At 50.5% G+C, this 24,443-nt stretch overlaps 9 protein-coding genes across 9 annotated transcripts; 5 read left to right on the top strand and 4 right to left on the bottom strand.

Moving 5' to 3' along the window:
* Positions 1 to 35: 35 nt before the first annotated feature.
* BDW47DRAFT_107905 (BTB/POZ domain-containing protein) lies at positions 36 to 1,326 on the bottom strand. Its single transcript, XM_024813106.1, has 3 exons — positions 1,088 to 1,326; positions 897 to 1,023; positions 36 to 830 (listed from the first exon to the last, which is right to left on the bottom strand). Exons 1-3 carry the CDS (start codon positions 1,147 to 1,149, stop codon positions 294 to 296), a joined length of 726 nt encoding a protein of 241 aa, XP_024670913.1. The 5' UTR covers positions 1,150 to 1,326; the 3' UTR covers positions 36 to 293.
* Positions 1,327 to 1,727: 401 nt separating this feature from the next.
* BDW47DRAFT_107903 (uncharacterized protein) lies at positions 1,728 to 3,571 on the bottom strand. The gene is made up of 2 exons (XM_024813105.1): positions 3,222 to 3,571; positions 1,728 to 3,165 (listed from the first exon to the last, which is right to left on the bottom strand). Exons 1-2 carry the CDS (start codon positions 3,362 to 3,364, stop codon positions 2,364 to 2,366), a joined length of 945 nt encoding a protein of 314 aa, XP_024670912.1. The 5' UTR covers positions 3,365 to 3,571; the 3' UTR covers positions 1,728 to 2,363.
* Positions 3,572 to 4,106: 535 nt separating this feature from the next.
* Positions 4,107 to 4,476, bottom strand: BDW47DRAFT_107901 (uncharacterized protein). The gene has a single exon (XM_024813104.1). The coding sequence runs from the start codon at positions 4,388 to 4,390 to the stop codon at positions 4,196 to 4,198; it is 195 nt and encodes a 64-aa protein (XP_024670911.1). The 5' UTR covers positions 4,391 to 4,476; the 3' UTR covers positions 4,107 to 4,195.
* Positions 4,477 to 4,535: 59 nt separating this feature from the next.
* On the bottom strand, positions 4,536 to 5,780 carry BDW47DRAFT_107899 (palmitoyltransferase YKT6). Its single transcript, XM_024813103.1, has 5 exons — positions 5,707 to 5,780; positions 5,471 to 5,636; positions 5,129 to 5,409; positions 4,969 to 5,075; positions 4,536 to 4,906 (listed from the first exon to the last, which is right to left on the bottom strand). Exons 1-5 carry the CDS (start codon positions 5,725 to 5,727, stop codon positions 4,894 to 4,896), a joined length of 588 nt encoding a protein of 195 aa, XP_024670910.1. The 5' UTR covers positions 5,728 to 5,780; the 3' UTR covers positions 4,536 to 4,893.
* A 2,424-nt stretch (positions 5,781 to 8,204) lies between these two features.
* BDW47DRAFT_126808 (endo-1,4-beta-xylanase) lies at positions 8,205 to 9,790 on the top strand (the record flags this gene model as incomplete). The annotated part of the gene is made up of 11 exons (XM_024816615.1): positions 8,205 to 8,445; positions 8,519 to 8,559; positions 8,617 to 8,665; positions 8,730 to 8,851; positions 8,905 to 9,050; positions 9,125 to 9,213; positions 9,274 to 9,292; positions 9,347 to 9,360; positions 9,440 to 9,528; positions 9,580 to 9,645; positions 9,704 to 9,790. The coding sequence occupies 11 exons, from the start codon at positions 8,205 to 8,207 to the stop codon at positions 9,788 to 9,790; spliced, it is 963 nt and encodes a 320-aa protein (XP_024670909.1).
* Positions 9,791 to 10,488: 698 nt separating this feature from the next.
* Positions 10,489 to 12,482, top strand: BDW47DRAFT_132499 (cytochrome P450). The gene is made up of 5 exons (XM_024817565.1): positions 10,489 to 11,405; positions 11,498 to 11,619; positions 11,683 to 11,978; positions 12,064 to 12,165; positions 12,251 to 12,482. The coding sequence occupies exons 1-5, from the start codon at positions 10,494 to 10,496 to the stop codon at positions 12,436 to 12,438; spliced, it is 1,620 nt and encodes a 539-aa protein (XP_024670908.1). The 5' UTR covers positions 10,489 to 10,493; the 3' UTR covers positions 12,439 to 12,482.
* Positions 12,483 to 12,988: 506 nt separating this feature from the next.
* Positions 12,989 to 13,771, top strand: BDW47DRAFT_107893 (uncharacterized protein). Its single transcript, XM_024813102.1, has 2 exons — positions 12,989 to 13,463; positions 13,537 to 13,771. The coding sequence occupies exons 1-2, from the start codon at positions 13,235 to 13,237 to the stop codon at positions 13,563 to 13,565; spliced, it is 258 nt and encodes an 85-aa protein (XP_024670907.1). The 5' UTR covers positions 12,989 to 13,234; the 3' UTR covers positions 13,566 to 13,771.
* Positions 13,772 to 14,751: 980 nt separating this feature from the next.
* On the top strand, positions 14,752 to 15,841 carry BDW47DRAFT_107890 (putative DUF341 family oxidoreductase). Its single transcript, XM_024813101.1, has 3 exons — positions 14,752 to 15,089; positions 15,151 to 15,169; positions 15,217 to 15,841. The coding sequence occupies exons 1-3, from the start codon at positions 15,042 to 15,044 to the stop codon at positions 15,822 to 15,824; spliced, it is 675 nt and encodes a 224-aa protein (XP_024670906.1). The 5' UTR covers positions 14,752 to 15,041; the 3' UTR covers positions 15,825 to 15,841.
* Positions 15,842 to 16,145: 304 nt separating this feature from the next.
* Positions 16,146 to 24,411, top strand: BDW47DRAFT_132495 (putative polyketide synthase; the record flags this gene model as incomplete). The annotated part of the gene is made up of 10 exons (XM_024817564.1): positions 16,146 to 16,448; positions 16,516 to 16,602; positions 16,655 to 16,712; positions 16,760 to 17,099; positions 17,147 to 17,672; positions 17,726 to 18,317; positions 18,394 to 19,068; positions 19,102 to 23,012; positions 23,058 to 23,378; positions 23,426 to 24,411. 10 exons carry the CDS (start codon positions 16,146 to 16,148, stop codon positions 24,257 to 24,259), a joined length of 7,647 nt encoding a protein of 2,548 aa, XP_024670905.1. The 3' UTR covers positions 24,260 to 24,411.
* Between the last annotated feature and the right edge of the window lie 32 nt (positions 24,412 to 24,443).

The following is a 24,443-nucleotide window of genomic DNA, read 5'->3' as shown; positions in this document are numbered from 1 at the left end:
TCAACTCTGAAATACATAATCATAATCAACATATTGGACAATCTGCCACAACCATGAATCTTAATCCCACCACATCCAATAATACACAATTTACCCATACCTCACCATATCCAAAACCATCCCAGCACTCCTCAAGACCAGACCATTCCAACAACCCCAATAGAAAAATCGAAAGCAAGCCAATACCAGTGAAAGACAACGAAGTCACTGCGCCGTCCTAGCAGACCCACGGCAGCCACACCAACATCTCACATCAGCCGCCCCACAAACCAACATCTCAATGTCACCACATCTCAATCCCACTCCATGCGCATTCTCATAGCCGCACCATTGCTCAAAACAGCAGAACACACATCCACCGCCAGATTCTCCACATCGACCATCATCTTCTTGAAGCGCTCATCCTGCAGCAAGGCCTCAATATGCCGCGCCATGCACCTCGCTGTCACAGCCCGCAGACCCGGCAAGCTCGTGTACACCTCCTGCAGCACATCCAGCAGCAAGGTATTATCGCACACCTTCTCCAGCGTCACGCTGAACCACAGTTCCGCGGCGTGCTGCAGCGGTGGGATGAAGAACATGTCTCCGGCGGTGTACTGCGCAATGTGAGCGGCGATGGCTGCTTTCTGCCATTCGATACTGCTGCTGCTACTAGTGTCCGGGATGGTCGCCGCTGTGGTTGCTACAGTTGTGATTCCTGTGGGTGCTGGTGGTGGGGGTGGGGTACCGGGGATGGTGGGTTTGTAGATTCCGCTGTACAGGTACTGTAGCATGTCGGAGATGGTGGTTGGGTCTTCGTCGACGAGTCTGACGTTTGTGGTTTGTGCTTCCTGTTTAGTCCTTCCGTAAGCTGTGCTTCATTCATTCTTGTGTTTGGGCTGGGGGGGGTGGTTTGCCTTCCAGTCTCCCAAGAACATGTGACGAAAGTACATGGACTGCGAGGCGAGAATGATCTTGGAGACCTTGAACTCCTTGTCTTCCACGTGGATGGTAAAGTCGGTGAGCTTGCCCGCTTGGTAGATGCTTCATGAGTTAGTCTCGCTCTGGTATAAGGCTCTAGGGGTACTCGGAGGATGAAGAGGCCTACCTGTTCAGTCCAGCGTGGATTTTACTATCCAGGGTGATGGTGGTGCGATTGGCTCTCGACATTGCTATGGTGGTTTGGGGTCCCTCTTGATGGAGGCGTGCTGTAGATTATGGACGATGGAGGATAGATAATGAAAGATAGGGTATGAAGGTTGGAGGAGGGAGGATGGAATGTGTAGATGAGCAGTTTCAAGCATTGTGTAGTCTTTATATAGGCTGCGTTAGCTGGCCTGTATTCACTTGATCTTCTTCTGATGATAGTGAGACAATGCAATAGATAAATGAATGTTTGGAATCCCTTCCATATCTATATGTGACTTCTACAAATATGACATCATTTGATAGAGCATGCACTAGCGGGCAGTGACTTGGAACACTATGCCACTGGCAGTAAATCTGTCACTATACCAAAATACCCAACAGCATTTCAGTCCGGTTTGATATATTTGGTATCCCAACGTTATATGATGATGATGTGTTGGAAGTAATTACCACCCAGCTATAAAGGATACTATGACACATTTGTCCTTGGTGACCTTTTTACATATTATACCACGACACAATGATATATATAACATGCACAACCTACAATAACATTACTACCAAGTCTAAGTAAAGCAAGTAACTATATTATCTCTAATTCTATATCCCCGAAGATCCAGAAGTCATTCGGCCTCGACTCCCATTTATCAACAAGCAGGCAGTAAGTAGGGCTAACCACCGGCAGTGACACAGCACACACCCGGGTCCCCGCATCATGGACACCAAGAGAATCAATGAAATCCCTAGTTCTGATCCAGCAGTCCACAAAGAAAAAAACACACCCACCCACACATCTATATATATCCATAAATACAATAATCATAAATAAAAAGAAAAGGAAATAAAAAGGAATGAAAGGTGGAAAATGAATGAAAAAGTTTGACGTGGCCACCGCCTATAACCGCGACCGCGACCTGACCGGCCCGGTCAGTGCCTGTCGGGGACGGGGACGCGGCCAGCCAACCTGCAGAGTGCAAAATTTCTCTGCTGCACCCACGCTCGCGTCCACCGGAGATGATACCCGGGCCACTGCAGAAACCGGATCCCACCGAGCCCACGCAGAGCGGTAAGGCAGATGGAAGAGAGAGAGGGAACCGTGGTGGGATGGCCGGTCTGGTGGATCACCAGGACCCACCTACTCGGCCACGCCAGTTGGCGCCCACGGGACGATCCAGAGGGGCACTTTTTGCACAATAGGCATACTTGATGCTGCTGATGCAAAAGACGCCTAGGGTTCATTCCCCGTCCCATGCGCGCAGCTGGCCATGCAGCAATGCCCGGCCTTCACTGTTGGCGAACCCGCCGATCCCGAACGCGGGGATAATGCGGCACATGCGCGTCAGACTAGCTCCGATCCAGTCGCGGCTAACGCGCGCCATGCGGTCGCGGGCGGACAGCGGGTGCGGCCGGTTGTATAGGTCCAGGCCGAAGAGGTGGATTGGGGTGCTGATTAACTGGATTGAGGCTGGGATGGCCATTTGCGCGATCAGGATCTTGGAGAACTCGCCCGACGCTACCTCGTCGGGGATGTAGGGGGAGATGATGGAGGGCAGGTTGAAGGACCCGAAGATGGTGAGGCCGTCGCGGAGGAGGAAGGCTGAATAGGTGGCTAGGGGGATCTTGGACCGGGGCATTGCGCGGAGGATTGCGCTTTTTGGCGCTGGCGGGTTGGTTGTGCGTGGTGCTCCGGCCTGGGGCGTTGGAGTGGGCGTTGGGGAAGCCGTCACTGGTGGGTTGTGCGGTTGGCCGAAGAGCTGGGCGAATTTCACGTCTTTCCAGATCCCGACGGAGGAGTTGACGACGAAGGTGGAGAGGAAGGTCGTCAGGCCGGCGATCGCCTGGTCCATGTGTGGGTAGACCTGTGATAAGACCGTGTCTGTTGCGTTGGCCGTTGCAAAGGTTGCCGTGTAGAGGCCCCAGACGAGCAGACTTGGTCGGGAGGTGAGAAAGGTGGCGGGCTGCGTGATGGACAGCCAGAGGTGTCGACGAAATGCCGGGAGGAGTGGTTGATTGTGGGACGATTTCTCAACGACCAGTCTGGTGGTCTGTCAGTCTGGGGATGCGTCGTGGAGATGGCAGAAAGGGCCTAGTACCTGTCGAGAATCATGACGGCGGGCGTCACCAGCGTTGCTGAACCGGCAGCAACGAGGGCATCTGCAGTGAGACATTCCACTAGGCGGCTCCTTCGCTGAATTTCGAACGACAGGCCATGATGAGGGTGTAGATCTTGTGCCATGATTTGACTGTTCAGGCTAACAGTACGCGGGGCGGTCGACCAGTTCTAGAGGCTCCTCTATCGTATATTCAACGGGGGGGAGAAAAGTCGAAGAAAAGAGATTGGGGGACTGGAAAGAAACAAAGACGTGTATACCGTGGATCGGCTGGGGACGATTAGGGCTGCGAGTGACGTACGTGCGTGTATCTAGTCAGGAGACGGATAAGGGGTATGTATAGTTATATAGGGCAAGAACAGCAGACCAGACCAACAAAGAGGGGCAGACAGGAGATAAATAGCAAGATCACGTCAGTCCACGATGCCCAACCATCCCACAGCCCTGAATAGTCACGATTCATCGCCCCTCTCCCACCCCCAAATCCCCAAGAAACGGTATAGAGCTGGCACTTGAGTCCGCTGGCTCTCGGCGCGGCCCACCAATCACAGCCCAACCGGGCCGGCAACCCGGGTACCCTCGGGCGCCCATTATAGGCGACCCCAGGCCGAAACCATGAGTAATAAAATGGACTAAGAGACTGAATATCGAACAATAATGCCAATGGTACAGGAAAAGTGGGAACTTAAGCTTCGATGGCCAGCGGGAGTTCCTGGTGGACCGGGTTCTAGAAGTGTTGATTTGTGCCGGGTGGAGTTGCCCCAAACTGAAGGAGGCAGACCCTGCCCTAAGTTGTTGACTCGCTGAGCCCTGATCTCCGCATGATCTACCACCGTCTTGCCGGGGGGGTTTCATGGGTGAAATCGGGTTGAAGTCTGCAGCCTTCGCTCAATACCGCCTCTTGAGCGATTTTGTGCAGGCGAGATCTCTGCGGTTGGATCGGAGAGAACCACCGGTCACTCGGCAGGGCCCGCCGTAAGGACGTTCAACGTGGCCTCCCTGTCATTTGCCCTCAGCCTGCAACGTAGCCAACACCTGGCCTCAAAATCGCTGTTGGCTTTGTGTTGTACAGCATGCTGTCTCCGGCAAGGCTTAGTTATAATATTTCCCACCGGTTGACTAAGATCCTGTCGAGGTGAGGCTGCCGTCATTCCTATCTCTTCCTACCTGCGCTCCTGTGGGGAAGGCTAGCGGAGGTCCACTCAACGCCGAGCGCCCTCATCGCCGAAACAATACCACCGGGCAATACGTCGGTTGCTTCTTACAGTGAACTTCTTTCTGGAGGGTGCACAAGTGTGATAAAGCACGTGATCAGGAAATGGTCGCATTAAAATCTGGCGGCTATGGTGGCCGGATCATCCTAGCAAAGATCTACTCGGAACCTCCCCTCCAACTAAGTGTACCTCCCTTGCAATGGACGAGACGAATGCCAAGCATGGACTGGCAAGAAAACGCTCTGGAGAAAGATTCAAGAAAAAAAAAAGGGGGAACAAGATAAAAGAAAAGAGAAGAAAATAAAATAAAATAAAATAAAATAAGGAAAAAGAAAAAGATATAAAAAAGAAAAGACAGCTGGCGTAGGCTGCGTGCAAGAACCAGACAGATGTTCAAAGACAAAAATCGCAGTGGGAATGAGGGGACACGGAATACGAAATCACATGATCACGCTGCGGCGGTTAGATGACGTCCAGCTTACCACACAAGGGATACAGGGTGAAGATCCACGTACCAGCACGAATTCTGTTTCTTGGCCGATGTGTAGAACATCTTGCTCTGCGCGCTCAGCCCCTCACTCTTCGACACCAGATCATCGATCTTCTCGCCTCGTTCCAATACCTAGTCGGTCGGGTCAGCAGCCGCCGGTCGCAATGGGGTCCTCCCACACATACACTCTCGATGGTCTTATGGAGCACAATCTTGGTCTCATCCAGCTCCTTCTGGATCTTCATGATGCTATCCACCTGGTGCGGGTCCTGGTAGGAGGTAATGTAGGTCTTGAGCGCCGGGAAGGAGACGGGGTCACGTGAGGCCCCCGCGTTGGGGTGCTGGGCGAGGAACTCGTCGAGCATCTTGGACAGGATCTGATGGGCGGCCAGGGAGGGGTATTCATTGTCGCTGATGATGACGCCGGCAATCCCCTGGGTGCGAGCGTAGACGTGGAAGGTGAAATCTGCGAGAGGCAAAAGGGGGTCAGGGGTGAACCTCCATCCAGGGTCGACATCTCAACTTGCCTTGTTCCTGGATATCCTGTCTCTGGCCCTGTTTCGTGCGTTCGGCCACAGTCTTGCTGAACATGGTGGTGAACTCGGAGATGCTGTTTCTGGTGAAGCGCGAATAGCTGCTCAGATCGCGTTCGGCGCAGAGCTCGACCGCCGGGGTTTGCGCATTTTGCAGGACCTGGTAAGAGTTAGTGGTGGAAACTTAATCGATCCGGTCGTCGTATATTGGTGGGGGTGTGAGAGCGTACTCCGATGTAGACGAGCTTCATTTTGAGCGGGTGGTGCGAAATGGATGGACGGGAGTAGGTGACGTCGGGGAAAGTTGACAGCTGGGATAGATGAAGTTGCGGGGACAATCCAGCGTCGCTTCACCGCCTTGTGGCTGCCAATGTGATCAGATGAGCTGGCATGTCTGTCCAATACCAAGTTCGGTAATAATGACTGAATGTTTTATATTCAGGTGATCTTATTGATCAATGTGGTGGAATATTATAGAAGTTTTTTTAAATTCGCTGTTGATAGAAATTCATGTTGGTACTACTATCGGTAGAGATATGTTATAAAGATATATATAGGGGTACTATACGCGTTACTCAAGGAATCAAGGACAATCAGTCACATTCAGAAAGAATCAAAAAATCAATAAATCAAATTCACTCATCAAATGAAATATAAATACTAGTTGTCTATCTTTGCATTATCATATATCTCCTAGGAGAGACAACCGAAAACATACTAGAATGGCGATACATAGTAGACCTATTGATAAAAGCTATAGGAAAAACCGCGGGCATCAGAAATTCGAAAATGAAATGAGATGAAAGAGAAAGGTAAATTTTGAATGATAGGAAGCTTTAGAGACTTGAATATAAACATCCCTATTGAATTTGACGTCAATAAAAAGGCCCTTATTAGGGCCTACAGCCAGCTCCTCACAGTTCTGGCAAGTAGACTGAACAATAACCATCGAGACGCAAGAAATAACATGTATTGTACGCCCCAATGATTCTATGTTTACGACTGTAGCGACTACTATATACGCTGTCACCGTTCCTCCAAACGAATAGCATGATTGCTGACTTTCCTTAGACTTGGTCAGATGTCCCAAGCACACATTCTCCACGGTGTACATGTATTCCCCATATAACATAGCATATCAGTAATATATTCACACTATGATCTAGCAAAGCATTTGGAGAACATTCAAACTGTGTCACTAGGCCATTCGCTCCCTAGCAGGGATTTGACAGGTCTTGCTGCAGAGACAATGAGGGTCCTCTATGTCGACTAGCCACCATCACTCTCCGATCTTGAAAAACCTACGCATATTAAGTAAGTAGATGTACTAGATTAGTGGATAATGTAGATCTTGACGTATAATTATTCATAATCGTTGAGAGTCTGGAAACAGGCGAGTCCGCATGCTGTTGTAACCTTTTTGCTGGAAGGCATAGTAAATGATGTGAATAATGGAAAGAGGCGAGAGCTAAGATATCTTTGGTGTTTAGTACTTGAATAAGGAGAAAAAGCCATAGCTAGGTATGATGCGGGAGTATCCATTTGTGTAGGCTGCAATGGCATTCGCTCGCACACTGATCATTAGGTGGATGTTTATTTCGATGGCTTTGGCCATGAGAACTTGGATCTTTAGATTTCGTATAATTGGGAACAAGCGATGCGGAGATAGTGACGTAGCACCTAGAAAGTAGCTGTCGGAAAGCTCAGTGATATGATGTTATGATATTTTGGAAAGACATAATGTCCCTAGCTGACAGCGCAAGTTTGCCGTAATATCTGTACAGTTGTCCAGTTGTTGGAGTAGAGAAAAGGAGAAGTCGTGATGGACTCAGATACTATGTTTCTAACTCTGTTTTTACTGAGTGGTCAATGTGACAAAACAAGGACCTGGTGGAGTGGTAGACAGCCAAGATAAAATTCTCCTGTTTAACCGTGTCCCCGACCATGTGATGCTATTTAGAATGAACCTTGTATTCAATTCAGCCTGAAGCAAATCGGTAGTTGAAGCTGCCAGCAAAGCCGTGAATAATCCTGGTCCCAACACAGATACCTAGTCAAACACGGAGACTCACCAGAACTAACAAATGTGGAGATCTGCGCTGCCGATCATTAATCAATTCATCACTTTTTCGATCTAGAATTTCTCCGTTGACACACGCTTAAACACCTGTTTCTCCTCACACAGGGGTTCTCTGGCAGATGATCCGACTTATATGCTTTATCCACCATCTTGACTATGGCCAGATATAGACGGAAATTAATTATTCTTGTAAAATCGGGAGCGACATTTGCCGCGACTGACCTCTACAGGCCCATTTCCAGATCGTTGAAGACGGTAATAAGAGGCCAAAAGGAGCCCCACCGACCCATTAAGCCTTAGGGCACGATGGACGAAACACAGCATAGGACGCCCTCGATCTATTTCGGTGCTCGCCGTACCTGGATGCAAAATAGCCGGAACTACCCCAGCGCGAAATGTCTCTAATTGACCTAGACTCTGGCTGAAACAGACTGAAACTTGAACCTTCTCCGATCGTCCGAGGCACTGAACCACTGTTGTAGATTAGCCTAAAGATATCCCGTGAATTGACAGTGCTGTGTATGAAGTCATTTCCATGTTATAAATGGAGCGTATTCCTACCACCAGCTGGAATGGAATCCGTAACCACCAACTACAAAACACTCATTTTCCACCAATTTTTAGGTTATAAAACCCAGCTTTAGCAACATGGTCTACCTCAAGGCTCTCACCGGCAGTGCCCTCTTCGCCTCTCTGGCTGCTTCGTCCGTCATCGGCGTTCGCCAGGGAGCCTCTTCCCTGAATGACGCCCTGGTGGCCAAGGGGAAGAAGTATGTGGGAACTTGCGCCGACGGAGCCCTACTGACGAATGGCGACAACGAGCCCATTCTCAAGGCGGACTTCGGACAGTTGACCGCCGAGAACAGCATGAAGTGGGATGCCACTGAGCGTGAGCCTTCCTTGACTTGACGATAACAAGCATGCACGAGATCGCAAGCTGACAGGCCCCGTGCTTTCTGTAGCGACCCAAGGCGCCTTCAACTTCGACGGCGGTGACGCTGTGGTATGTATCACTGCGTGCAATTATCGAAAGAAGTAGTGTCAAGCTAACGGAATCCAGATGGAGTACGCGACGGCGAACGAGAAGCTCGTCCGCGGTCACACTCTCGGTTCGTATCAGGAAGAAGCACCACAACATTCATGCCAGTTGCTAATTGCAATCGCTGCATGTAGTCTGGCACTCGCAGCTCCCTGAATGGGTTGAGGCCATCAGCGACAAGGAGACCTTGACCCAGGTGATCAAGGATCACGTCACGGCCGTGATGGAGCACTACAAGGGCAAGATCTATGCTTGGGTGAGGCCCCCGTTTAAACAAGTCTGCAAAGCGACCGCTGACAAGGGTACTAGGATGTGGTCAACGAGATCTTTGCTGAAGAGGGCGGGCTCCGTGACAGCGTCTTCTCCCGTGTCCTGGGCGAGGACTTTGTCCGCATCGCGTTTGAAACGGCGCGTGAGGTGGACCCTGATGCCAAGCTGTACATCAACGATTATAAGTGGGTGTCCCGTATTTTTTGTCAATTGGGAGAATTAAAACTCCGCTGCGGGGTTACTGACGTTTGTTGCTTAGCTTGGACTCGGCGGATTACGCCAAGACGCAGGGGATGGTCGAATCCGTCAAGAAGTGGCTGGATGCTGGTGTGCCCATTGATGGAATTGGTTAGTTCATCGACTGCCCGTGCGAAAGGATGGATAGGATGCTGACGTGAAGAACTCTAGGGTCTCAAAGCCATCTGAGGTAGGGCTGCTCGCTTGGTTGCAGACGAGAACATCGACTAACTCCAGGATACAGCGCCGAAGGATTTGGTAACTCGGAGGGTGTCAAGGGATAAGTCTCCCCGAACTACCCAATGGATTGGACAACAAAGCTGACGTGGCTATACAGCTCTGGAGGCTCTTGCCAGCACCGGCGTCTCCGAAGTGGCCATCACCGAGCTTGACATTGCTGGTGCCGCTCCCGATGCCTATGTCAACGTGAGTGATCTTCTCTTGGAACCTGGGACGTCACTGATGTTCTTTTTCTAGGCCTTCAACGCCTGCATCGAGATCGAGACCTGTGTCGGTATCACCGTCTGGGGAATCTCTGACAAGGTGAGCAAGTCCTCTTTGAGAGTAAAGTGCAGAAAAGCTAATGGGTGGTGCGTTGAAGGATTCGTGGCGGTCGGATGAGAGCCCCCTGCTCTTTGACGCCAGCTACCAGCCTAAGGAGGCATACAATGCGCTGATCGCTTTGTAAATGGTGGTGAACGAGGAGGGCTTAGTGGTCGTTGCATGGGGTTGGACTTCTGTATATAAGTGATTGGGGTTGAATCTGCCAATGGACGCTCTTGCTGGGATGCGTGTGCGGCCCATAACCCTAACTCCTTGGCTATTATAGTGTATAATAGACGGGTCCACTCCGAGAGCCTCGCATTAGATTATAACCCCGTTTCAGTGTATAAGACAGATCATTTGCTGACTCCAATAACAGGGACCATCAAGTCCTGCTACAGATGCTGTCATCAAGCTGCTAAGAAATGCAGCCTTCGGACTAGCATACTGGTTTAGGTTAGTGAAACAGCCAGTATATGCAGCCATGCCGGTCCTGATTTCCCAACTGGCCAAGCTCATTAATATCATGTACTGGTCAAACAGGCTGCAGAATTGTAATGGCTGTCACCGGGCGAGTCGTAGCCCCTCTTTTGGCACATCCCTGCTAGTATGCCAACGGTCGACGCCGTTGTCCTTTGATCATCACTTGTTCCGCCAGAAACACTGGAACAGAAAGGGAACAGAGATTTTACTCATGCGAGCTATATAACCCCGCTCGAGACGAGGCTGAAAAGAAATTACTAGTTTACTAGGCGCCAACAGGGCATGGATAAATAAAGAGACATCCCTCATCCACGCCTTGAAGAGGGGCAGGGACTTAACGTGCTTCACCTTTCCTAGTGAGCACAATGGCAGCTTATACCGCTGGTTCATCACTGGTCACTGCGGCCGTCGCAGGAGCCCTCTCCCATATTCTTTACTTCAGCAGAGGCGAGCACCAGCTCTATGGCAGCGCATACTTTAAGACTGCTTGGGTGGGGGTCACAGCTGCCATCTCAGCGCTGCATTATACCCAAAATGCTGAATGGAGCGAGGCGACTAGCACCGTTGCCCAGATCTTTGGCTCATACCTCGCCGGCGTATACGGCCATCTCATCTTTTACCGGCTGTTCCTGCACCCGCTGAGCCATTTCCCGGGCCCAGTGGGCGCCCGGATATCCTCCCTGTACTCGATTCAATATCGTCACCAGAACACCCAGAATCTCGTCAAACTGCACCACAAGTACGGACCGATTGTACGGAATGGGTCTTCCGATCTCTCCATCGTTCACCCCAAGGCCGTCGAAGCCATCTACGGGCCAAAGTCTCGCTGCTCTAAGGCTGAATTCTACGACTTTGCCGCTCCAAATTTCTCCCTGCAGACGTACCGCGACTACGACAGCCACCACCGTCGGCGCCGCGTCTGGAGCACCGCCTTCAGCGATAAGCTAATTCGCGGGTATGAGCAGCGTGTGCGCGTGTACCAAGATAAGCTTATAGCCCACCTGGCTAGCATGAATGGACAGCCGGTGGACTGGCGCAAGTGGTCTAATCTGTATAGCTTTGACGTCATGGGTGATCTGGCGTTTGGCAAGGGGTTTGGGAGCATGGAAGCTGGTGAAGAGCACTGGGTGGTTTCGACCATTATAGGCACGATGGATTCCTTCGGGCTGTTCCTGCCGACCTGGCTGATGCGTGTGTTCACTAACATCCCGGGGTTGTCGTCGGATTGGTGGCGGCTTTTAGCCTGGTGTTCGGAGCGTTTCCAAGAACGGATGAGCGTAGGTGCCCCCCTGTTTTTCTCTCAAGTCGCCCCTGTCGGGAGCGCCCGTGGTGGTTATCTTTCTTTGTGTGGGCTAATGTGGAGTGATAGAATAAATTGGAAATCCAGGATATCAGCTCTACGTTGATCGCTGCTTTGGGGGATAAGAAGCCCACTAAGGACGACTGGGATCTGTTGACTGGAGACTCGCGGTTGATTGTCGTTGCTGGGAGGTGAGTGCTGACCAGGACACGGAGACGGTTCTACCACAGGGGAGCTTCTAACAACAGTGACAGCGATACGACCGCAGGAACCTTCGTGATCATGCTTCATACGTTGCTGAAGCATCCCGCTGAGCTGGAGAAGCTACGCGCCGAGCTAGAGCCGTTCCGCGACGCCAGCGGTCACTTCCTGAATTCAGATATAGCGAACCTCGACCATCTCAACGGTGTTATCAATGAGACGCTCCGGATGTATCCGCCTGTGTCGGGGGTACTGCCTCGCATGACGCCGCCTGAGGGCATCGACATCGATGGCATGCACATCCCGGGTAACGTGACAGTGTCGTGCCCTATGTATCCCATGGGAAGATGTAAGTTCCCCTAGACAAGGGAGGGCGCAACGAGAACTCTGCAGGAAAGGAAAAAGCAATAAATGCAGGATGCTAATTGGAGCAGCTGAAATGAACTACGAGAAACCGAACGATTTCATCCCAGAGCGATGGTACAAAAATCCCGAGCTGATCAAGCATAAAGAAGCCTTCGCCCCGTTCACGATCGGTGAGTCTAAAACCGCGACATCACTAGTTCATTGAGGATATACTATGATAAATGGGGGAAGGATCAACTAACCATGACGTGATAGGCGAGTACAATTGCATCGGGCGCCCCGTGGCCCTGCTCAACCTGCGCACCACCCTGGCCCGGCTGGTCACCGACTTCGATATCCAGCTGGCGCCGGGTGAGACAGGGGAGAAGACCTTCAAGGACTCGAGGGATAGTTTCGTTATTTACTGGGGTGAACTGAATTTGGTATTCAACCAGCGGAAGTAGGATTCAAATTGAACTGAGCTTCGCATTGCAATGCAAAGGTCGACGCGTCACTGGGGATCAGGATCGCAGCGAAAACACGTCAGCTTGTGTAGGACGTTAGGGTTAGGGTTGGGGTGAACTATCACGAAGCCGTTTTTCTTCTTGTTGCTTGCTTGTTTTGTACAGAAAAAAACCACTATTTATCAATGCTATCTTGTTAGATGTTTGATGATGGAAAAGTACACCCCATGGCCTACAGCAAACCCTCGTTGAACCATCCATTGATAATCGGACTATCCAGTTCATTCGACACTGCGCGTCTCGCTGGCGGGTCCCACCACGCTCCACCAATCGGTTCAGAAGGCCCCCAACAAGTTGAGCTGGCCAATGGCAGCTGAAAGGCACGCCATGGTTCAAGGATGCAAAGGATTGGGTGGTAGTAGAAGGTGGTGAATGTGCTGTTTCAGGTGTCAATCTGCACAGGGTTATAAATAAACATGGCGGGGTCGCTGACGAACCGCGGCATTTCCTCCTGTCTCGTCTTACTGTACCTCTCTACGGTCTCTACGGTGGTATACATCCATCTTCTGCTCCATCTCATCGATCTACACATTGATATTCTACGAATCATCATGCATTAACTGGTGACTGTTGCTGCGAAGCGCACCCACCAGTACTAACCATATAACCACACATACGGCGACGATCCGAGCCGTATCAGCGGCACCTCACATCGATCCACTCAAGTAGTTCATATCGACCGAACGACACCAATATCATCGATAACCATCAAAATACACGCCAAAATAAGGTGGAAATGGCCAAACTCACCACAGCAGCCATAATTGTCATCGTCATCATCGCCTGTCTCGCAGCCGTCTCCCTCGGCGCCGCCCTCACCAAACAGCTGAATCCCACCCAGCCCCAGGGCCTCAGAAACTATCCCCCCGAGCAGGAACGGTACATGCGGTCTGTGCGTCTGAAGAATTGGGGAGTGTTCCATCGGGATTCTGCACCTCCGGGGCAGAGAGACGTGGAGTCTGCGTGTATGCTTTCTGGGATGATAATGATATTGCTGTGCGGTGCGGGATTGGGCTGACGTTGTTGTTGTTCTATTAGATACGCCCGACGAATCATCGCGGTATTAGAGATGGCTGACACTAGTATAGTTTGCTGTTGTTTGGGTGTGGGTGATAGCGAGGGGTTTGGATGATATGATGTATTTAGCGAGCTGGTGTTGGGCGGGCGTCTTGGTTTTTAGTTATGCTCTTTGGATGATACTGTGGGTTGGATTGGATTGGCCATTGGATTGTTTGTACTAAAAGGGCCGAGATTGTTGCAGGGTCAAAGATGCCTATTGCTTTGTTCACTTGTTCACGAGTAGTAAACATGCACATTGGAGAGAACGCATCCTGACTGCGAAGAATAGCAAGTCAGAAAAAGCCAGGAACTGGAAAAAACATCTTCAGGATGGACAGGTATGCTTGCAGATATATCCCCAGAGAGTCAGAATCTTCATGACATGGATGTGTAATGTTCGAGATATCAATCGGCCCAAGCCCTCTCAAGCTTCCGATGGACTTCTTCGCGCGGTGGCTTAGACGTGATGCTGAGTATTGTTGACCCTGATTCCTGATTGCAGTATGTCTTGATCAAACAATCGCCACGTAGACACGGCTTATGTACTATAACATGCCTCGCAGGTATTATGGGATTTTGAATCACCATGGCCGCTACGCCAAAATGTTGACCAACGATTGGTATACGGCTTAACCTGACTGACATACCCAAAAATTCATCTCTTGGAAGAAATAATGCAAAGACCACCGCTCCTTGTATCTCAAAGAACTGCAGTCAGTTATAGTCAATTTAGCGCAATTCCCGATTGAAATTTTGACCAAGCACAGTTTCCTTTAGTTTTATTCTCTATTATTTCATTATGTATAGAATTGAATGTTCTTATACGCACAGTTGTCTACTCCTTACAGCATACTATTGTTACCCACTGGTGCTAACACTTGCAAACTCAATTGACTTGAACATGTGGGACACTTGAAAATTGGACGAAGCATGTGATTGTCAGAGTCGCTGGCTGTGGGGTCATAACTACCTGCTGTCGATCTCCCCCGTCTCGCATCATACGATGCAATTTTTTGGCTGGGATTGAATTTCCAGACATCCAATTGAGCCGTAGGCTTTGCCATGCAGTATAGACACCATGATTCATGTGATGATAGGGGCTGGGACCAATTGACCCGGGAAGCCTAACCCTATATCTTCCATAGGTCTCCAATGCTACAGTCGATGCTGTGCGCTTCCGAATACTGATATAACCGCATAACTTGCTCCAGGGCCATACACACCCCAATGGTGTTAGACCTTGTCTAATCCGTCTAGGCAGCCTTCCGACAATGGTGCACAATAAACAAGAAACTTCTCCAACGTGATGGATTCAGCCGTTGCTGGGACAAATGACCCGGCGTGGCACGGGAACTTTTGGAATAGACCGCCCTTTGCACTATGCTGTTATCTCAAAAATTGATAGCATCCTTGGCTATGCGATATATAAACTAGTTGCGTGCAGCAACCGCGGTGCTTAGTTTTCATATCACACGTCAGCGACAATGCCTTTGAAATTATTATGCCTTCACGGCTGGGGGACGAACGTCAAGGTGAGCCTCGCGATAAGCCCACCCCCGACCTCAAGCGTCACACTGACACCCACCCGGGTAGATTCTCCGGTCTCAGCTGAGTACGTGGCACCCGCCCTCGATCCGTTCAACCCACCTAACCATTCAGGCGGTCTGATGGCCAATTTGCGCCACGACCACACGGCGACATTCCACTTTCTCGAGGGCGACATAGACTCGGTCCCGGGCCCCGGCATCGCAGGCTTCTACGATGGTCCCTACTACAGTTACCACCAGTTCCCTCGACCGTTGAGCAGTCCAGACCCCGAGGGGGCATCCATACTAGATGCATATGATCGGCTATACGAGGCGATCGACGAGGAAGGGCCCTTTGACGGCGTCCTGGGCTTTTCACATGGTGGGACATTGGCGGCCAGCTTTCTCATCCACCATGCCAAGTTGTACCCCAAGGAATCACCACTGTTTCGTTGCGCCATTTTTATCAATGCTTTGGCGCCATTTCGCATGGATCCCGGCACCAATCCTGTCATTGACCCGGATGTCGAAGGGTACATCAACATCCCCACTGTCCACATCGGTGGCGCCCAAGACCCGTGGCTCGAGTATTCGCTCGCCTTACATCGCTTGTGTGATCCATCCCGATCGTCGTGGGTCGTTCACAGCCGTGGGCATGACATCCCGGGGGACAAGAAGAATTTGTCAGCTATAGCAAGCGCCGTACGCAAGTTATCTGTACAGGCCTTGACAATATGGTGATGCACGCGTCACGTTATGGAATAGATGTTCGATTATCTTGTAGATCAATTTGACTCACATAGTCTAATCACCACATCTACTATAATATTAGTACTTCTATTGCACTGTACATGGCAACGCGTAAACTCACCGCAGAATCTCGGGGTATTTTGGTCTTTTGCGTAGTTGACATGTCGGGCATTAACCAACGCAGCGCATATGGCTATAATTCTGTCTGCTGGTGCTGGGCCTTACTAGTATTGATAGATACTGCAACGTTGATGTACGTCGTCAATCGACCTTGTGACTTTGTTGTCCGAATGCACGTGACGCTACCTCGCCATGACTGCCAACCGCCCTCATCCTCCGCCCCCTCCGACCTCACCTACTTCCGTTCCTACTCCATCAGATACTCCCACTACCGATTCTCAGTCACTGCAACACGATGATCTCTCAATCTTGTCAGAGGACGCGTCTCTTCCCATCGCCATTGTGGGCATGGGATTCCGAGGTCCAGGGGATGCCGTGAACGTCCAGAAACTATGGGATCTGATCATTGAAGGCCGAGAGACTTGGAGCAGAATACCGGACTCCAGGTGGAAGGTTGAAAGTTTCCATCATCCAGACTACGCGAGACATGGAACCGTAAGCTTTGATCAATATATGTTCCCTCAGTGCGAGCAGTTTTGTAAGATTATCTGAAAACCGACAGATCAATGTGGAAGGTGGCCACTTTCTCGAGGAGCACCCCTCTTTTTTCGATGCTCCCTTCTTTAATATGAGCAGTGACGAGGCAGCTGTAAGCATCACAAAGTCACATAAGTATCAGGTGAATTATTGAGACTATACAGGCAATGGACCCTCAGCAAAGGCTCTTGTTGGAGGTTACATACGAAGGGCTCGAGAGCGGTGCGCTAGCCCGACTGAAAATACATACTGGGGCTGATTATCTGTAGCTGGGATTCCACTCCCAAAGATAATGGGCAGCCAAACCGCCTGTTTCGTTGGTTCCTTCAACGCGGATTATACGGATCTTCTTCTCCGCGACCCGGAGTGTGTCCCCATGTACCAGTGCACCAATGCCGGACAGTCGCGTGCTATGACAGCAAATCGCATCTCATATTTTTTCGACTTAAAAGGACCAAGTGTCACGGTTGATACGGCTTGCTCGGGAAGTCTGGTGGCCCTTCACCTGGCATGTCAAAGTTTGCGGACAGGGGACGCCACCATGGCGGTTGCTGCGGGTGTCAATATTATCCTCAGCCATGAGTTCATGTCAACTATGACTATGATGAAGTACGTACAGGCCACAGATCTTACGGCCGTAGCTTATCAATGACCAGGTTCCTTTCTCCCGAAGGCCGCTGCCATACTTTCGACCAAAACGCTAATGGGTACGCGCGTGGCGAAGCCATTGGTTCGTTAATACTTAAGCCACTTAAAGATGCAATTCGGGATCACGACCCAATTCGAGCCATAATTCGAGGCTCGGGTACAAATCAGGATGGAAGGACTCCAGGTATCACGCTGCCTAGCGGCGTCGCACAGGGGGCACTGATACGCCATGTATATAAGACTGCAGGTTTAGACCCAGCGGAAACGGAGTTTGTCGAAGCTCACGGGACTGGCACTCAAGCTGGTGACCCGATAGAAACCGGTGCCCTGGCAAAAGTGTTCTGTCAAGACCGGGATCCAACGCAACCACTGCGAGTGGGCTCGATAAAAACCAATGTCGGGCATCTCGAAGGAACAAGTGGCGTTGCTGGAGTAATCAAAGCGATATTGATGTTAGAGAACTGTACATTCCTTCCCAGTCGGGGCTTCAAGTCATTGAACCCGCGAATACTGCTTGACGACTGGAAAGTCAAGGTAAGTGGTTGCTCTCACGAGCGTTGTTCTCCTCTAATGACAAGCAACATTAGATACAACTCAGTCCCGAGACCTGGAGGTCAGCGGGTCCTCACCGCGTCTCTGTCAACAGCTTCGGTTACGGGGGTAGCAATGCACACGTCATAGTGGAAGATGCCATGGGATATCTCTCTCAGCGGGACTTAGCATTTGTAATACGAAGTCCCACACTAACAGATAGCTCTCACTGCAATTTCTCTGAGAACTTTAAACAACGCCGCATCTTCATGGTCTCTGCATTTGAGGAGAGCTCCCTTGTTGAACAACTTCACAGATTGCGTGCATATCTCGACTCAAAAGCGTCGATTAACACAGATGATCTAATGCGTGACCTAGCGTTCACTCTAAATGAGCGACGCACAAATTATCTTTTTAGGGCCGCGGTTATCGGGGATTCTCCAGTGGCCGTTGCGACCGCATTATCAGAAGGTGTCAAAATCCAAAAGGCCCCTCGCAGACCTGCTGTCGGATTTGTTTTCACAGGACAGGGTGCGCAATGGCGCGGGATGGGAAAGGAACTACTGGAAATCTACCCCGTGTTTCGGCAATCCATTCAACGGATAGATTGTCATCTGGCACAAATGGGAGCGCCATTCTGCATCTTAGGTCTGTTCTCCTTCCCTCTCAAGCTTACATGCCTAAGTCTCTAATACTGACGGGCAGGCTGTTTTATTCTGAATAGACGAGTTGACCTCCGAAGGAGAAGATGCGCAGCTGGACCACCCGCTTTTGAGCCAGCCTATATGTTCTGCTCTACAAATTGCTTTGGTCGATTTACTTGCGTCATGGGGAGTCTATCCAGACTCGGTAAGTGGTCATTCTAGCGGCGAAATTGCTGCCGCCTACGCAGCGGGCGCTTTAACTATGGGGGATGCTATGATGGTAGCATATTACCGTGGAGTAGTTGCCAGTAAATTACCTTCAAAGGGATACCAAGCTGGCGGTATGCTAGCTCTAGGATTATCACCTGGCGATGCTCAACCCTACCTAGAATCTCTGACGTTAGGCTCGGCAGTAGTGGCTTGCGTCAATAGCCCAACAAGCATTACCGTATCCGGTGACAGCCCAGCCATTGACGAGTTGGAATCGACTGTCCGCAAGCAAGATATTTTTTGCCGTCGGCTGGCCGTTGGAGTCGCCTACCATTCCCATCATATGAAGACTGTTGGAGATGCATACTTATCTTCAATATCTACACTAGGCTCATGCTCCTCACAAAGCTCCTCGAACCGGACTAAGAAGAGCCGGGTGCGCTTCTTTTCATCTGTCGTTGGGGCGGAAGTGACTACAGCTGAACTAGGCCCCACGTATTGGGTCGAGAACCTGTTGGGTCAGGTGAAGTTCGCCGATGCTGTTTGTGCACAATGTTTTGAAACAAGCGTCATCAAAGGTTCCTCCACAGTTCCGGATACAAAAAGAACAAGGCGCCTGGGTGCCGCACGGAAGGTAAGTATCGACTGCCTTCTAGAAATAGGGCCTCATTCAGCCCTCGCAGCGCCCATAAGACAAATCTTGCAACACAATAAGAAGCTCAGCGAAGCGAACATTCGTTATTATTCTGCCCTGTCTCGCACGAGGGATGCGACAGCAACGACACTGGATATGGCTGCCTCCCTGGCATGTTCCGGATACCCGGTCAATTTCCAAGCGATTAACGACCCGTCGCCGTCTAAGAATCCTAGCGTTCTTGTGGACTTGCCAACGTATAGCTGGAATCATTCAAGGTCGTACTGGGCGGAACCGAGGATTAGCAAAGCATTCCGTAGCCGCAAACATCCTCGAACAAACCTTCTTGGAGTGGTTGATCGTGGGTCATGCCCCTTCGAGCCCCGTTGGAAGAACTTCCTCCGTGTCTCGGAAGACCCGTGGTTAGCCGATCACAAAATTCAGTCCAATATTGTGTATCCAGCAGCGGGATATGTTGCCATGGCTATAGAGGCGGTGGTCCAGCATGCCGTGAACAGCAAGGATACCAATAATTTTGCCACTGTATGCCTGCAGGATGTTTCAATCAAGACACCGATCATCATAAATGAAACACTTGCAGTGGAGGTCATGATCTCGCTTCAATCGCTCCAGGACGCTACAACAACAGGCTATCACAGATTCCGCATATACTCGGTGACAGAAGAAAGCAACTGGACCGAACATTGCCAAGGGGTCATATGCCTCCAAGCAACGGATTCTGATAGCACCGAAGAAATGGAGAGCTTTGAATACCCCACAAGCCCTCTTTCTGACGATTTTGACCTTGATAAATTCTACACAATGCTCTCTGATATTGGACTCGAATACGGACCCACATTCACCAACATAAAGCACGCTCACTTCACATCTGACACCTCAATAGCCCAAATATCCATCCCGGACACCGCATCAGTTATGCCAGAAGGGTTCGAATACCCGCATTTGATACACCCATGCACCCTCGATAGTATAATACAGACTATTTTCATCAACATGGACATGAAAGAGAATCCTGCTGTCCCTGTGTACATAAAGCAGATGATCATGTCCATGAAGACGCCAAGAACAGCAGGTACCGCGTTGGACACTTGTACAAAAGTCAGAAAGAGTAGAAAGGGGGATCTTCTTGCGTCTATTTCTGTCCTTGATAATAATGGATCCCCTGCAATTTCTATTGCGGGTCTGCAGTGCAGAAACATACAGCAAAGTTCGATGGATACTGTATCCAAGGAAGCTCGACTAGCATACCGACTAGAGTGGAGTCCTGATCCCGGCTTCCTTGTTCAGCAAAACTTTCGGGACGTCCTTGAAAAACGGGGAGACGATACCCAGAAGCATTTCTGGGATACCAAAGGTGGTGAACCTAACAAAGATGCAATCCCCCTGACCGAGTCGCCTGAACGTCTGCCCACCATCGACGAGCGTCTAGGGTTTCTCACAGATATAGCAACAAAGATGGAGTCGCTAGGCTCGTTCGCCGATGCTGTGAACGTTAACATCGCCGGGTTGCAGAACTCCAACATGATACAGAATCTCTTACCAACTCTAGGGGGGCGGTTGTCAGACATCATGGCAGGGAGTGCCAATCTCCACAGTCTGGCGGATGACGCAGCGATTCTCGAAGCATACTGGACCAATGCCTATAAAGATCAAATATATCAGTGGGCAGCTGTCTATATAGACCTTGTCAGTCGTAAAAACCCAATGATTTCAGTCCTAGAACTAGAATCAGGGTCCGGCGACATGTCACGCACATTGTTACAGCGGCTGATGGGTGAATCTAAGCCTCGATGTATTGAGTACACTTTGGCACACTCAAAACAGGATCTGCTCGATAAAGCCAAACCTAAACTTTCCCAGTGGCAGGACTGGTTGGGTTTTGTTTCTCTCGATATAGAAGGTGACTTGAACCCACAGTCATCCGGGGATCATCTCTATGATGTGGTTATTGCACCTCGTGGTATCCACACAGTGAAACACAAGCAGCAAGCTTTGAAAAACATGCATGCTCTACTTCGAAAAGGAGGCCACTTGGTTCTCGTTGACCCGCCTACTAGTCATCAGCAAATTGGCGATTCTCTGCGATCTTGTGGTGTTCTCGGGTCGAATGAGGGACTGCAGCACGGGACTACCGACAGCCAAAAATTTGACATGGACACTGGTCTGAAAGAGGCTGGCTTTTGTGGAATTGCTGCTACAACACAGTCCCCCGATGGCTATACCATGGTTCTTTCAAGGCCCTCAAAAGAGCTGTCCACTCCTTATGGTGAAACACTCATAGTCACGGGCAAGGATGCCTACGATGACACTGTTCGGCATTTGAGGGCTCTTCTAGCTTTAGAAACCAAGATTGTGAGCGTGGCAGACTTGACCAGCGCCATGCCGCGAGGGAAGTTTTGTATTGTCTTCAATGATATTGGCAGCTCTGTATTGTCGAATCCCAACCAGATGGTATTCTCTACAGTCAAGCAAATATTTCTCGAATCAGCTGGGGTTCTGTGGGTGACTACAGGGGGAACAATAAACCCGTCCAATCCGAATGCTGGAATTCCTGCTGGATTTGCGCGAACTGCCCGCTCGGAATCCGGTGCTGGGCCCATCATCACGCTTGACTTAGATAGCGAGTCGCCATCGTCACAAACTCGGGTCGCCGAAATCATATATGATATCATACGACAGCACGCCTCAGCGGGAGACAAGGACGATCGTGACACCGAGTATGCCGAAAGACGAGGGACAGTCTTCATCCCGCGGCTGGTTGAAGACAATCGGCTCAACCGGACATTAGCAACATCGAAGCAGTCATATGTCATAAGTGATGAAATAGTCTCCTCATCTGTTCGGCCTCTCCGAGCAGTCATCGACGCTGATATTGGGCCGGGGGGCGTTCATTTTGAGAATGATCCTGATGTCGAAACCCTCCCAGAAGACTGCATCCGCATTGCAGTCCACGCAGTCAGCACAACAAAGCAAGGTCTCAAGCCTGATTTGTCTCGTAATGGTGGACGGCTTAAATTAGGCTCGGCATGCAGCGGAGTCGTGCAAGCCGTTGGAGATAAGGTGTCCAACTTTGCCCCTAATGATCGCGTGGCCTGTCTCGGATTAGGAACTGTAGCCAGCTTGTGTCAGGGCAAGCAGTCCGCATTCCAGAAAATTCCATCTGGCCTGGATTTTGATACGGCAGCCATTCTACCATTGGCTTACTGTATGGCCTTTTACGCTGTGCATCATCTTGCGCATGTTGTAATTGGGGATCGCGCTCTGGTGGTGTGTGAGGACAAAACGCTAGGACATGCTTTCGCAGAAGTTATCAACCATGCTAAGGGTCAAACGTTTCTTATAAGTGGAGGTGGTGAGGAAACTTCGGCTACCTCTTTTCCCGCAGTGCCTGGAGATGGGATACTGCGACATGGCTCTACGACAGCCAAAGAGCTCAAGAAATTAACCGGTGACAGTCAGGTGGATATAATTGTCAACTGCATGGAACCGATAAGCTCAGTTCATTCATTGTGGAGTTGCATGAGTGCAGGGGGTCGATTTATCCAACTCATCGGTCTGGAGTCGTCGGCACGGCCTGTGTGGGAAGTGCCGCGTCTCGAGGGCGATTGTCGGTTTGCGACGTGTGACTTTACTGACTTACTCATGCGCGATTCCAATCTTGTGCACGGGATTTGGAGTAATGTTGCATCTCACTTGCGAGATGGCGATCTTCACGAGATTCCGCTACCACCGAGATACAATGTATCCAACCTTGCCGATGGACTGGACGCCCTCGAATCGGACCCTCGGGTGCAGTCTATTCTTGTCACGATTGGTGAAAATGATGTCGTTAAGGTATTTTTATTCCCGCAGAGGTAAATAATACGCTGACCCTCAAAGACACTTACGCCGAAAGAGCCTTCTTCTCTTTTCCGACCCAATACATCGTACGTGCTTGTTGGGGGGTTAGGTGGTATCGGTCGAGCAACATCTATTTGGATGGCTGAAAATGGAGCGCGCACATTAGTATTCCTGAATAGAAGCGGTCTATCACAGGAATCATCCAAAGCTGCCGCTCGAGCTTTGAAAGAAAAGGGCGTACGTGTAATTGTGCGCGCCTGCGATGTATCCGACAGTGACCAAGTCTCCAAAATAATGAGAGAGCTCAAAGACACAGCTCCGCCTATCCGAGGTCTCATTCACGCAGCAATGGTAGTAAAGGTAATGAAACAATATCCCGCAAAAAGACAAGACACTGACCCATCCAGGATTCGCATATCGAGAAAATGACCTTGGACGACTACCTCACCGTCCTCCGACCCAAAACCACTGGAACATGGAACCTCCACCGCTACCTCCCCCAAGACCTCGACTTCTTCCTCATGCTATCTTCCATAAGCGGTATAATCGGCAACGCCACACAAGCGGCCTACGCCGCAGGCTCAACCTTCATGGACGCCTTCGCCGCTCACAGACGAACCCTAGGCCTACCCGCCGTGTCTCTCGACCTAGGCGTCATCACAGACGTAGGCTACCTCGCCGAAAACCGCGACCTCGCGTCCCGCATGGCCCAGCAAGGGTTCCACGGCACAGACACACCCACCCTCCTAACCCTGATTTCAACGGCCCTCACCCCAACCCAGCAACACCATGGCCCCTCAGCGCAGATTATAACCGGCCTAGGCGACTACCGCGAAGACGAATCCCTTCCCATCCTCTCCGAAAGCCCCCTCTTCTCACACTTCCGTCACATCTTCTCCGCAGCCGACGCACGAAACGGCAAAACAGGGCCTCTACGAGCAAGAGATACCCTCCGCGCGGACCTCTCCTCCGCCCCGTCCATCGACGACGCAGTCGCTATCGTCTACGCGGCTCTCTGCGCAAAGATAGCAGCAAACCTGTCAATTCCAACGGACGCCATCAGCCCGACTGCCCCGATTGCGGAGTACGGCATTGATTCGCATGTGGCGGTTGAGCTGCGCAAGTGGATCGCCCGCACTACGGACAGCACAGTGTCGATCCTGGAGATTCTGGGAAGTACTTCGTTGATGGAGTTGGCTGGTAGGGTTGCGGGGAAGTCGGGACTTGTCAGTGTGGAATAATGGTTGGGACACGGGGTTAAGGCCGGGGTGACATGAGATTGGGAGATATTGATGAATGTGGAGAGAGGCTGGGAGATTACAGATTGCCAGTTGTCTTTTCTTTACTACTTTTATTGTTATTATGCTTTTTATATCTGTAATGCTGCTTTAGCTATGGCCTAAATTGAAATTGAGATGTCGATTT

This window comes from Aspergillus candidus, assembly GCF_002847045.1.
Source record: "Aspergillus candidus strain CBS 102.13 unplaced genomic scaffold BDW47scaffold_31, whole genome shotgun sequence".
Classification (NCBI taxonomy): Eukaryota; Fungi; Ascomycota; class Eurotiomycetes; order Eurotiales; family Aspergillaceae; genus Aspergillus; species Aspergillus candidus.
This window is presented reverse-complemented; position numbering and strand designations above follow the sequence as displayed.

Bases quoted from the DNA above. Each gene is read 5' to 3' on its own strand.
- BDW47DRAFT_107905 (XM_024813106.1), bottom strand. From the start codon at position 1,149: ATGTCGAGAGCCAATCGCACCACCATCACCCTGGATAGTAAAATCCAC. The intron at 1,024-1,087 runs GTAGGCCTCTTC...TAACTCATGAAG, and splicing joins ATCCACGCTGGACTGAACAG to CATCTACCAAGCGGGCAAGC. The intron at 831-896 runs GCAAACCACCCC...AGGACTAAACAG, and splicing joins TGTTCTTGGGAGACTGGAAG to GAAGCACAAACCACAAACGT.
- BDW47DRAFT_107903 (XM_024813105.1), bottom strand. From the start codon at position 3,364: ATGGCACAAGATCTACACCCTCATCATGGCCTGTCGTTCGAAATTCAG. The intron at 3,166-3,221 runs GTACTAGGCCCT...ACAGACCACCAG, and splicing joins GCCGTCATGATTCTCGACAG to ACTGGTCGTTGAGAAATCGT.
- BDW47DRAFT_107901 (XM_024813104.1), bottom strand. From the start codon at position 4,390: ATGACGGCAGCCTCACCTCGACAGGATCTTAGTCAACCGGTGGGAAAT.
- BDW47DRAFT_107899 (XM_024813103.1), bottom strand. From the start codon at position 5,727: ATGAAGCTCGTCTACATCGGA. The intron at 5,637-5,706 runs GTACGCTCTCAC...AACTCTTACCAG, and splicing joins TGAAGCTCGTCTACATCGGA to GTCCTGCAAAATGCGCAAAC. The intron at 5,076-5,128 runs GTATGTGTGGGA...CCGACCGACTAG, and splicing joins TCCATAAGACCATCGAGAGT to GTATTGGAACGAGGCGAGAA.
- BDW47DRAFT_132499 (XM_024817565.1), top strand. From the start codon at position 10,494: ATGGCAGCTTATACCGCTGGTTCATCACTGGTCACTGCGGCCGTCGCA. The intron at 11,979-12,063 runs GTAAGTTCCCCT...TAATTGGAGCAG, and splicing joins TATGTATCCCATGGGAAGAT to CTGAAATGAACTACGAGAAA. The intron at 12,166-12,250 runs GTGAGTCTAAAA...ATGACGTGATAG, and splicing joins CTTCGCCCCGTTCACGATCG to GCGAGTACAATTGCATCGGG.
- BDW47DRAFT_107893 (XM_024813102.1), top strand. From the start codon at position 13,235: ATGGCCAAACTCACCACAGCAGCCATAATTGTCATCGTCATCATCGCC. The intron at 13,464-13,536 runs GTATGCTTTCTG...TTGTTCTATTAG, and splicing joins GAGAGACGTGGAGTCTGCGT to ATACGCCCGACGAATCATCG.
- BDW47DRAFT_107890 (XM_024813101.1), top strand. From the start codon at position 15,042: ATGCCTTTGAAATTATTATGCCTTCACGGCTGGGGGACGAACGTCAAG.